The 12,885-nt window shown below is 43.1% G+C and overlaps 1 protein-coding gene across 2 annotated transcripts in view; it reads right to left on the bottom strand.

The window, feature by feature from the left end:
• The window catches only part of ARFGEF1 (ADP ribosylation factor guanine nucleotide exchange factor 1), a 4,299,619-nt gene that overhangs the window by 3,349,410 nt on the left and 937,324 nt on the right, over nt 1-12,885 (bottom strand). For both annotated transcript variants that reach the window (XM_044067163.1, XR_006364243.1), the window contains exon 10: nt 7,419-7,653. In XM_044067163.1, the coding sequence (XP_043923098.1) occupies nt 7,419-7,653 (235 nt within the window). The remainder of the gene's footprint in view (nt 1-7,418; nt 7,654-12,885) is intronic.

The raw sequence follows: 12,885 nt of genomic DNA, 5'->3' as shown, positions 1-12,885 counted from the left end.
GAGTACAGGCGAAATGATGACTAGCTTAGGAGAAGCATTGTCAGCAGCTTTGGACCTATGCGGTCTGTCTCTGTCTTTATCTTTGCATTTTTTTGGAATGTCGGTAGTCGGGTGGCCTACCGAAGCCATTTCTGGATAATTGAACAGAGTACCAAAATATTTAGAAGCATAAATAAACTGACGACGAATAGTTCGAGGTTTGAATAAGGTACAAAACTGACAGAGAGGTATGTTGTGGTCTGGGCCTAAGCAAGGAATGCAGTACGAAAGAAAATCTTTATGAGGTATTTGCTTTCCACAAGAAATACAATTGTTAACTTTTACTGACATTGGATTATAGCAAGAAAAAGTTCCCCAACGGGGTACTTAGCTTAGTTGAAGACTTCGGTTTGAAACTTGAAAATTAAAATTTCAGGAGTTGGCAAACCAGCACTTGCAAACTGCTTCTGCTTCAGCCATCACACTGCAAGTAAGACTGATGTAATGACGTCGACTGCATGCTTTATACCCCTGACTACCTGACATCATGGAAGATGAGACAGCATCCGATGCAGGATCCAAGACTTTGAAAATCAGGCCGACTGAGGGCTACTGCAAGCAGATAACCCAAATGTGATGACTGCAACAGTGAAACATGAAGAACATCTTTAAAGTGAGGCCTTAAAAGCAGAATGCTTCTTAAAAACGCATTGCTTTACTTATGAGATGCTCCAGACGGCTCATTTATTCCAGTATGAAAATCTGATATTGCTGCTAACTGGACTCTAACTGTGGATGAACTAGCTTCTTCATCAAACAGATGTGACAAAAAATCCAATATATTATGTATAGGGGCTGTAAAAGGTTCGGTGTTATGTTTTTGAGCCCAAAAAACCAAATCTTTTCCATTTGCTAGAGTACAGTTTCCTGGTGGAAGATTTATGGGAAGACATCAGACAGCAGATCCGTAACCAGTGGTGTTCCACAGGGATCAATACTGGGACCTTTACTTTTTGGAATCTATTTCTCCGAAGTACAAGCAAAAACTAAAGGTCTGTGGCTGACAAAGTTTGCTGATGACTTGAAACTGGGAGTGATCATAGAATCTCCAAAATGATGTCAACATCCTACAAGAGGGTCTTACACAAACAAACAATCGGTGCCAAAGTCATGGCCTTAAACTGAATGCAAAAAAATGTATTATCTCTTTTGGTAAGAACGATGTTCCTGCTAACTACCACATCAATAGCAACACCCTAAGTACGCACTCAGTGGGAAGAGACCTGGCAGACAGGTTAATAGCAATCTTACCTTTGATCACCATGTCTCCAGAGTGGTAAGAAGGGCATTCTATACTGCTCATCTCATAAGTAAGGGCATTGCCTCCAGAAAAAAAAAAGTTATAACCTCCCTGTACTCTTCCCTCATTAGGTCAATAATTGAGTACAATGCCCCATTTTTGTATGTACCTTTCCAGGCACCTGCAGCAATTAGAGAAACCACAAAGATTCCTCACAAAGAAAATTCAAAGTCTTCAGCATCTGTGCTATGTGGATCGCCTGAAATCACTGTCACTTTATTCTGTTTCATACAACTACTCAGAGGCAACCTCTGCCTTGCATACAAGACAATCTCTGTCCCTGGTTTATTGGAAATGCTGCATATCTGCAAGTCAAATGGTACATGCATTATTTGCTCTAAAGAACTTAACCTGGTATGTGACATTAATAGAACCCGCTGAAGGGACAGATTTGTCTCCCAGAGGTTACCATACCTTTGGAACAGACTCCCACTTCATGTCAAACAGGGCACCTCACTGGACCTCTTCAAACGCAGTTTAGACAACTGGATAGGTAACCATAAATTCATCCTGGGGGCTCCACCTGTATCCCTCTTGGACACAGGCATTAGGTGTTGATCTTGGAAATAAGGGTAGAACTTGGCTAGACTTATAAGGGCCCTAGGGCCATTAGGCTAGTAACTTCCTATGATCAAAATATGATGGACAGGGGAAGACAGCATTGGTTGCCTGACTATCAATGGAATTGGGAGAAGCCAGGCAATCAGCCTGAGGTTTGTCAAATGTGGGTGCATCATGTCTGCTGGGTGAGACAGAAGGTCCAGAGTTGGACCCAGAAACCAAGGTGGTCGAGTTAGATGAGGCCAAAGAAAGGGAAACCAAATTTGTTGAGGCCAATAAGGAGCAATGAGGATGACTTTGCTCTTTAACCTGGAAGCCTTCTGAAGGAATTTGGGAATTAAAGGAATGGGGGGGATATGCGTACAGGACACTGGGGGGTGCCAATCATGAAGTAGAGCATCCCTTCGAGATTCCCCCTCGGGGGGATTAGGGCAGAGTAACTGCTACACTTGTTGCTCGGGGGTGAAGCGAACAGATTGCAGCAAGGCTGGCCTCATTGACAGAAGATCTTGCCTGCAATTTTCTTGCTGAGGGACCATTCATGGAGTAGAAGAATGCACCTGCTCAATTTGTCTGCCATTACACTGGATTTCCCCAGAATGTGCATTACTAATAGAAAGCAGTTGGAAGAGATTGCCAACTGCCACATTCTGAGAGTTTCTCAACACAATGGGTAGGATTTCATTCCTCCCTGTTTGTTGATGTACTAGACTACTGACATGTTGTCTGACTGTAGAGCAATTGTCCCCAAAGGGAGAGCATTCTGAAATGCCTGGAACACTAACAGCACTGCTCTCATCTCTAGGACATTTATATGCAATTTAGCCTCCATGGGGAACCAGGTGCCTCGGATGGTCTTCCTTGGATAATGTCCCCCCGACCTGGCTAGGAAGCGTCTGTGGTCACTATGGCCTTGGGCTGAGGGGAAATGAACAGATAACCTTGAAGAACCTGGTCTGAATAAATTCACCATTTTAGATCTCTCTTGCAGGCATGAGTAATTCTTATCTTGTATGACATAAGTTGATAAAGAATCGGCCATTAAGCAGCCAGCATCCATTGCAAAATGTTCAAATAAAGCCTGCCTAGAGGTACCAAAGTTACTGCCACTGACATTGATCCCAGAGCTTGATGGACCAGTCAGGCCAAAATTGAGGTGTTGCAGATTATCTTTTTGACGTGAAATCTCATAGTCTGAACCCTCAGTAATGGCAGGGACGCAGTGGTTGTCTTTGCATTCAGAATCGCACCTATAAACTCTAAACTCTGAGATGAGCTTTGTCATAATTTATAGTTATCCCCAGACGAGAGCAAGTCAAAAGAACCTTGTCTCTTGCACGTATGAGTTGATGCCTGGTCACAGTGGTAATGAGCCAGTCATCTAGATACAGAAACACCTGGAATCCTTGCAGTCCCAAGTGAGCTGCTACTACTGCCGTGCACTTTGTACACCCCATGGGGGCTGTGGTGAGGGCAAAGGGCTGTACTCTGAATTGATAATGACTGGCTCCCAGCCAGAAGTGTAAGAACCTTCTGGACCATCTGTTCATCTTTATGTGATAGTATGCATCCTGAAGGTCTATACAGCACAACCAGTTGTTCTTGCCCAGAAAGGGGAGAATGGACTGAACCATGACAATCTGAAACTTGGTTCTTTGAACTGACTTGTTTAGTTCATTGAGATCCACAACTGGTCTCCAGTCCCCTGTTTTCTTTGGCACTAAAAAAAACCTTGAGTAAGTTCAGGATTCTACTTGGTCTGGCAGGACCTCTTGGATGACTCTTCTTTTTCTAGCAGCATTTGTATCTGAATTGCTGCTTGTTCCCTTTGACTGGGTGGAACATTGGGGATTTTTTTTAAAAGTGGAGGTGGAAGGGAAAAGGGTATTATATATACTCTGGAAATAATCCTCTGCACTCAAGTATCTTTTGCTGCATCTAGCCAGGCTCTCTGGTGCAGGGCAAATCGTCCCCAACTGCCTCCAGAGGTGGGCAATCAGGCTTCCCTACAGGAGTGCTGGTAAGGTTTGTCAAAGAACGAATCTCTCAAGGCCTGGTTCTGTGGGCCATTTCTGATGCATGGACAGCAGTGTCCATTCAAAGTCCCTCCTCTGCCCCTGGGGGACCCTGCTCCACACGTATGTCCTGGAAAGGACCCTGAGACTTTTTGAACCACATTTTCCAACCACCTTGTTGATTCCTTGAAAGGGTTTGTTGAAGGGTCAAGGACTTGAAAGGCTCCGCAAACTCACAAAGGTGCATCCAGGGATGTCACTTTATAGAAATGCCTGAACCCACTGCTCTTGAGGTTAAATCTGCTATGTTTGAGATCAATCTCATGAAAGAATTGGAGAAGGACTGAAGAGTAGCTACTTGGGAAGTTACAGAGGTCTGAACTTCTTCAGATACAGCACCCGAAATGTTATTTGATAACTCCTTAATCAAATCCATTTGTAATTTGGCAAAATGTGCCAAGTAGTTGAAAGACTTCAGCACAAAAGGATGCGGTGTACACATGCTTCCCAAATCTGTCTATTGCTCACAACTCTGTGTTGGGGGATGGCCAGTAGAACTTTCATCAGCTAGTTCTTTCTTGGTGGTTGCTGCAATGACGATGGCATCCCCAAGAACTCTCTTACTCCAGAACTGCCTGTCAGTGGGTGGTGCCATTATCCTATCTGTTCTCCAAGGAATGGGTTCTAATATGTGTATGGATCCTTCCACTCCTGCCAAGAGATTACATCAATGAGCTCATCAGAGGGTGGAGTCATCCAGGAAGCTAGAGGGTCCAGTACCAAAATCCTCCAGGAGAACTGGTTCTTCAGGTGTCAGATTACTGGGCATCCAGCCACCTCTCTTTTTAAAGATTTCCACGATGTCACCAAAACAGACATCTTCAGGAGGTGACTGTGGGGACCCTTCGCCCTCATCACAATCTGCATCCTCAGTGATGGATTCCTCCAGGGAATCAATGTGCTTCCTCTTGCAAGTCCTCTTTCTGTGGACCTCCTCAGTGGGATGCTCTCTGGAGGTATCTGAAGAGGAAATTACAATTCCCTGAGCAAGAGCCTGGGGCTTTTGTACTGGATGTCCCAGTGGAATGGGCTGTTGAGGCTCTGAATGCTAGGTCATCATGGTGGAAGACTTCGGATCAGGGGGGTGGTTTCACCAGACCTGCCGGAGCAGAAAAGACCCTCTTTTCAGAGAAGAAGAGGACATCTGACCCAATAAGGCATCCTTCTGTATCACAGTCCCCTTCCACTCTGAGGGCAAGACCTTAGAGGTGGAAGCCAGAGTCAAGCTGCTCAGTGCCAATGCTCCTAGGTGCAGACAGACAGCTCTGAAAATTTCAGAAGCCAAATTCAGCACCCCCAGATCCAACATGCACACTACAGCTCTGGGAGCTCTCTGGATCCAAAGGAACCAGAACTCTCAGGGATGACTTCAGATCTGAGGATAAAGATATTCTTGGATATGAAACTGATGGCTCTGAATAACTCAGACCCAGGGATTCTGATGTTACAGAGGTAGTCAGAGGAGGAACCTGCAAAGGGGTAGTTGAAGACATTCGGATCTCCTGACCCAGAGGGGTAGGAACAGAGGGGAACCCCACTCTTTCCCTAAGAGGATATTCCTCACCAGTCTCTCCAAGTCTTCTTCAGTTAGGCTCCTGGAAGAATGAGCAAAAAAGATAGATGGAGATCTGGGGTGCTCCAAAAAAAGGTGAAGATACTCTATCTGGGCAGGGTTCAGTGAAGGAGAGTACCTTAATCTAGGTAAAGGTTTGAATGTCATTTTAGGTGATAGTGAATCTGATAGTTTGGAATCCACTTAGAGCTTGTTGGAACCTGTTTGGAAACAGTCAGATCAGATGACTTTGAGGCCTTCAGATCCATAAGTTTCAATTTCTTATGATCCAGGGTTGAGTCCAGATCTTCTGCAGATCTTTTTCTTGAGGAATCTGAGGTAGAAGATGAAGAAGAGAGTCTCAGGGAAGAGGACTTCTTCGCTTTGGCTTTTGAACTACCTTCAGAAACAGCTTTTCCAAAAGAGGAGGGAAGAAGGCCTTTCAATATGAGCTTGTTTTTCCTCTCCCCTAAAGCTCGTGGATTGAAACTGTGGCAAATAGAGCAGTCCTCTTGCAAATGAAGAGGGCCCAAACAATAAACGCATAACCACACCCATTTTTTAAACCCTGCTGACTTTACTGATGTGCTAAGAAGTTTTAGAAAAAAAAGTCTAAACAGTAGACAGAGAGAAAGATTTTTTTTTTAAGGCAGAAGCAAAAAAGGGGAAAATGAAAATACCAACAATGATATCCAAGAAATACCAAGGCAGAGGGAGGGAAACTAACAACCGCTATCAGGAGTGTACTCAAGTACAAAGAAACAAAGAAAAATACAAAGGTTCTACTAAATAGATGAAAAGTAGAGTATGGTTTCAGATAAGAAATACAATCAGCAGCAAAGAAATAAGAATATAGTGAATATAATCATAACTTATCTCTATGAAGCTTGAGAGCAGAAACAGACTATGTCTTTTCACTGGAGCGGCAAACGAGATATGACATAATTGAGGCTGGTGTATTGTGCGTAAGGGAGAAGTTTGAGAGTTTCTGGTTGCCACAAGCTTTAGCAATGGCCAAGTTGAACCCAACAAATCAGATCCAAATTCATCGTTTGGAGAATGAAAATTGACAACTTCAGATCAGATTTTACCCAGTTTTCTCATACAAGTATATACCCAGTAAAACTTCCATACAAGTCATGACAGTCCATAAAAAAAATTTTCCTAGCATAAAATAATTGAATAATATTTTTTTTTAGAAAAATGAATTTGCAAAAAGTTTTCCCCAGCAAGGTACTTACCTGCTCAGCCTTGAAGTTTCACTAGCAGACTGATGGTTGTACCAAGCCCACGGTGGGGTACACTTGTGAGTCAAGAAAGCTCTGAAGATTTTGGTGCACAAATTACTTTCTTTTTTGTGGTTCTGTTTGAGCCCCTGGCAGTTAGCATGAGTGGTATGTGCTCTGAAGTTTTGAAAGTTGCCAATGGCCATATCCCAGGTAAGATATAACCCAAATAACTTAGGCTACTGCAACAGTAACCTAACATTGAACATCAGCACTGGGAAGCTATACCACACACAGTATCTTAGATTGCTTGGCAAAAGATACACCAACCACTGCTTCTACTGATGTTCTTATTAGTTAGCACTGTTCCCACAACAAATCTATGACAAAATTATATAGCTTTAAACAAGAAAAGACACAGAGTCCTTGTTATGCAAATCCTCCAAAATTCTAATAGGTGGTGCTCAGATGGAAAAAAAGTAATTGACAGCGATCAGATCTTGTTTTCAACTACAACATGCTTCAGCAATCTTTGCTTATTCCAGCTTTACCATATTTTCTGCCAGATATAAATCAGATTGTGATAGTCATAAAAATATGTTCATTAATTAATCAAAGCACAGAAGGAGTAATAAAAATACTAAGATCTTTTAACAAGCCATTACCTCAATTTGCATCTTTAAATGAGTTTTAAAATTTGACAGCAGGGTAAGGAAGATGGAGAGGGACAGCTCAAAGACTTCTGGCACAGAAGAGACTCCATTTTTGGACAGTGCAACACACAGGTACTGTTTGATAGCATTGATAAACATCTCATTTGTTCTGAAAATAGGTCCAGCATTTTGAAGAATTGACAGAAGAAGCTGCAATGAAAGAACTTTTGAACGAAGTTCGTGAGACCTAGGGGAAACACCAATAAAAGAAAAAAGGTACTGGTAAACTGGTACAGATATTGAACTGCTCTTATCTAAATTCTGCTATGTAAAAAATAAAACACACAGCCTTACATTTTACAACAAAGCAACTGACTTGAGAAAGCTATGTTGCACAATACAAAACAACAATCATTGCACTGAACAAACATCTGGAAAAAACCTACTCTACAAAACCAAGGTGAAACATGTTAATGAGATGAATGCTGCAATGACAGTAAAAAAGAAATTATGTACTCACCATAACTTTCCATGTGTGTTGTCCATCTTCTCCTTCATTCTTACTAGGATGGTTTGGATCCGATCCTTGGATCTGACTCAGCCTTTATATCCAAGCTCACGGTCTTTTACCAGCTTGTGGCTAAACCCTATCCCAGCATGCATCAGGAAACCTCCCCAGATTTTGTTTGCAGCTATAACAGTAGTCAGAAATAAACAGAGTTAAATAAATCAGAGTCCAATTAAGAAGGCCAGAGAATAATGTTATGCAACTGAACCAGCTCGGTCTTCTAGGAGTAAAAATGGCCGGGGGAATGGAGGGTGGGATGTAAGAATGAAGGCGAAGATGGACAACACACGTGGAACTTTATGGTGAATACATAACTTATTTTATGTGGTGTTGTCCTATCTCGTCTTCATTCTTACTAGGATGGGACAGTGTCCCTAGCACCATCTTTCTTGGGTGGTTCAAGGGTGAATATTCTTCAGAATCGTGGAACCAAAAGAGGCCCTGTTCCTGGAGGCCAAATCAACTTTGTAATGAGTGATAAAGGTATGTGGTCTTGCCCACGTTGCCACAGCACAAATGGTATCAATTGGTAGTCTAGCCAGAAAGGAGGAAGAGGTTGCAATAGCTCATGTAGAGTGCACTTAAACTCTTTTGGGAAGATTCCTATTGTGAGACTTACAGATGAAAGTTATGCACTCTGAAAGCCATTTTGAAAGTGTTACCTTAGAGACTGAAGTATCTTTCTCTGAATCTGAAAAGGAGATAAATAGCTGGTCAGACTTTCTGAAGTCCTTAGTCCTGTGTAAGTAGAAACGTAACTGTCTATGTACATCCAGTTGATGTTACATGTATTCTGCCTTGTTCTCGTAATTTGGGTAAAAGACTGGCAGCTCTATAGACTGGTTCAAATTTGATTCTGAGCATACTTTTGGCAAAAAGGAAGGGTTTGTTCGTAAGGACACCCTGTCTCTATGGAAAAGCAAGTAGAGGGGCTTTATTGACAAGGCTTGCAGCTCTGACATTCTTCTAGCAGAGGTAATTGCTATCAAGAGAATAGTTTTCCATGTAAAGAACTTAAGTTCACAAGATGATGCTAGCTCAAACGGGGGGAAATCTTAATGAGATAAGATGAAATTTAAGTCCCATGGTGCTGGAGGGTCTTTGCTAGGTGGTCTTAATAACAAGGTACTTTTAGGAAAGACTTTGCATAGTCTGTGAGACATAATATCGATGCCTGATTCACCTAAATGGAAATTGGATATCGCTGCTAGCTGAACTCTAATGGTAGCTATGGTTGCGCCTTCATTGAACAGTTTTGTCAGGAATTCTAGAATGGAATTTACTGGGGCAGAAAACGATCAATATGACTATGAGAAGCCCATAAGGAGAATCTTTTCCATTTGCTTCTGTACATCTTTCTTGTTGAAGCTTTATGAGAAGAAATTAGGATATGCTTTGACTGAAGAAGAGAGGTTAGGAAAACTGGCTATTGGAATCGGAGCAGTCAAGCTGTCAATTTGAGGGTCTGAAGGGAAGGGTGGAGCTTTCCTGACGCATGTGTCAGCAGGTCTGGAACCGGGTCCAGTAACCAAGGCTCCTCCCAAAGATGAGGCCACAGGAGGTAGAACCAAATCTGATGAGGCCAGTATGGATTAATGAGAATCAAGTCCCTTCCCAAGAATTTGGCTTTCTGAAGTACTTTAGGTATTAATGGAAGGGGAGGAAAGGCATAGGGCAGTCCTGAGGGCCAATCGTGAACAAGTAAATCACTTGGTGACTCCAACGGAGGGGGCATAAGGACAAAGTAGCTGCTGCATTTGGCATTCATGGATGATGCAAAAAGGTTGCAGCAAGGCTGGCCCCATTTGCGGAAAATCTCTTCCGCTACTTCTTGTTTTAGGGACCACTTGTGAGACATCAGAATCACTCTGCTGAGTCTGTCCACTATCATGTTGGATTTCCCCAGGATGTGCATTGGTATCAGAAAATGTTGGGAGGAGGTCACCCACTGCCATACTCTCAGGGCCTCTCGACAAAGGGGTAAGAGCTGGTTCCTTCTTGTTTTTTTATGCACCATACAACTGACATGTTGTCTGTCTGTACTGCAATAGTTCCCAGTGGAAGAGAGTCCTGGAATGCTTGCAATGCTAGAAGCACCTTTCTCATCTCTAGGACACTGATGTGCAAGTGGGCCTCATGATCCTGCCAGGTGCCTTGGACTGTCTTTCTCAGATAATGCCCCCCCACCATCTGAGAAGCATCTGTAGTCACTGTGGCCAATGGTTGGGGAAGTATAAATGGTCGCCCTAGAGTCACATGGGTGGAGTAAAGCCACCAAGGAAGATCCTTTTTGCAAGTTTCTGTTATTATTATTTTGTGGGACGTTGGCAATTCCTGCATGGACCACTGAGTGGACAGCAGCCACTGGAGAATTCTCATATGCAGACGTGCTAAGGGGATCAAAATTATTGCTGCTGCCATGATCCCCAAGACTTTTAGGACTATCCTTGCTTGAGCCCTTTTCTTTCTAAGAACATTTAAAATCTGATGTCTTAGAGCTTGAACTTTTTCTGTAGGAAGTCTGGCCATCATGTTTGTTGAATCCAATTCTGCTCCTATAAATGCGACATGCTGAGAAGGCAGCAAAGCAGATTTCTCGTAGTTATTGTAATGCCTAGGTGAGAGGAGAGCTGCAAGGTGGTGTCTCTTGCTTTTATTAGTAAATAGTCGGTGGTGGCAGTTGGAAGCCAGTCATCTAAGTATGGAAACACCTGGAATCCTAGACATCTCAAGTGAGCCGCGACTACTGCCATACATTTGGTGAACACTTTGGGGATTGTAGTGAGGCCAAAGGGCAGAGCTTGAAACTGGTAGTGACTGGCTCCCAGCCAAAAGTGCAGGTGTCTTCTGGCTCACCTGTCCATTTTTATGTGGTAGTACACATCCTGGAGGTCTATACAGCACATCCAATTGTCTTGTCCCAGAAAAAGGAGTACTGACTGCAGTGTTACCGTTCAGAACTTGGACTTTCTTACTAATTCGTTTACATTGTTGAGATCCAGAATTGGTCTCCGGTCCCCTGTTTTCTTTGGAACTAAAAAGAATCTTGAGTAAGTTCCCAATCCTATTTGGTCTGCGGGGACTGTCTGGATGACTCTCTTGTCTAGCAACTTTTGGATTTCTAACGTTGCCTGTTCCCTTTGACTGGGTGGAACATCTGGGATATTTTTTATTTTTTTGGTCGGGAAAGGAAAACGGTATGGAGTAACCTCTGGATATGATGCTTTGCACCTATTTGTCTTTTATTTGTTGCCAGGCTTCTGGGTACACAGATAAGTGGCCCCATACTGCCTCTAGAGATGGACAGACGGGCCTCCCTTTAGGAGAGCTGAAAGGGCTTACCAAAGAATGATTCTCTGTTGCCCTAATTCTGAGGACCCCTCTGCCACATGGTCGGCGTCTTTGGGTCTATATTATATAGTTGAAGTTCCGTAACTTCGACTACCATATGTACGAATACATATTTCCGAAGTTACGAAACGTCGACTACATAGAAAAACATTAAAAATAAAAAAAAGAAAATAAAAGGGTATATGCAGGGGGGCAAGCCCCCCCTGCACCCTCCACACCCCCACTCTTTAAATCTACCAACTCCAAGATTGCGCTACAGTGCAGTAAAGGGAAATTTTCCTTTACTGCACTGTAGCATGACCTCGGAGTTGGTATATTTAAAGAGCGGAGTGAGTGCAGGGGCTTGCCCCTGCATATACCCTTTTATTTTCTTTTTCCTTTTTTTTTTATTATTTTTTTATACATACTCAAAGTTCTTTAACTTCGGACATATATGTTTGTACATATGTCTGTCGAAGTTACGGAACTTTGACTATGTAATATAGACCTGCATCTTCCATTACTACTTCCCCCTCTGCCCCTGGGGAAAGATTCATCATGTGTGTCCTGGAAAACTCTCTGAGATTTTCGGAGCCACATTTTGCCACTTCCTTTCAGACCTTCGGGATAGGGTCTGGTAGGCATGGAAAAAGAGATTCCTATGGCAGACAGACTTTGCTTCTTGCTCACACCTGGTTAGTGTGTCCTTGACTTTGGGCCCGAACAGGAACAAGCCATCAAATGGGACATTCACAAAGAACTTTGGGCCCGAACAGGAACAAGCCATCAAATGGGACATTCACAAAGAAAGATTTAAAGGCCTCCGTGAACTCACACAAGAGCATCCAAGAATGTCTCCTTAGGGAAATTAGTGAACCCGCTGCTCGACACTCTCCATCCACTGCATAAGAAATCAGTCTCATGGAGGAGTTGACAACTGAGTTTAAGGCAGGGAGCTGAGAGAAAACTTTATCTGAAACCCCTTTAGCTACTGAACCTTGAAGAGTATCTCCTAGCTCTTTCAGGGGGTCTCTCTGTAATTTAGTAAAATGGGTAATGTAATTCAGCGATCTGAGGGCAGAAGTCGCTGAAGAAAAAACGGGCTTTCCATATCTGTCCATTGTACGAGACTCCTTGTTCAGTGAATGAACAGAAAAAAGATGTCTCTGAGAGTTCCTTCCGCCACCACCATAGCATCTAGTGGGACTCCCTTAGTTAGAAAAGCTTTGTCTGATGGAGATGTGATAAACTTATTTGGCCTCCTAGGAACAGGTTACACTGAATCTGGAGACTCCCACACCTTCCGAGAAACTAGGTCCATAAGTTTGTCAAAAGATGGAGACACCCAAGTGGAGGAAGGGTGAGATCCGAAGGCCTTCAGGTATACAGAACAGACTCCTCTGCTGAGAGGTTAGTGGACCTCCAGCCACCTCTCTGTTTCAGTATTTCTACGATGTCTCCAAAGGAGACATCATCAGGAGCCAACCGTGAGAACCCTTCAGCTTCATCGAGGTCTGTATCAGAAGTGATGGACTCCTCTGCATAGTCTAAATGCTTCCTCTTGCATAATTTCTTCTGAGG

This window comes from Protopterus annectens, chromosome 3.part1 (genome assembly GCF_019279795.1).
Source record: "Protopterus annectens isolate FY-2018-M chromosome 3.part1, PAN1.0, whole genome shotgun sequence".
Taxonomy (NCBI): domain Eukaryota; kingdom Metazoa; phylum Chordata; order Ceratodontiformes; family Protopteridae; genus Protopterus; species Protopterus annectens.
This window is presented reverse-complemented; position numbering and strand designations above follow the sequence as displayed.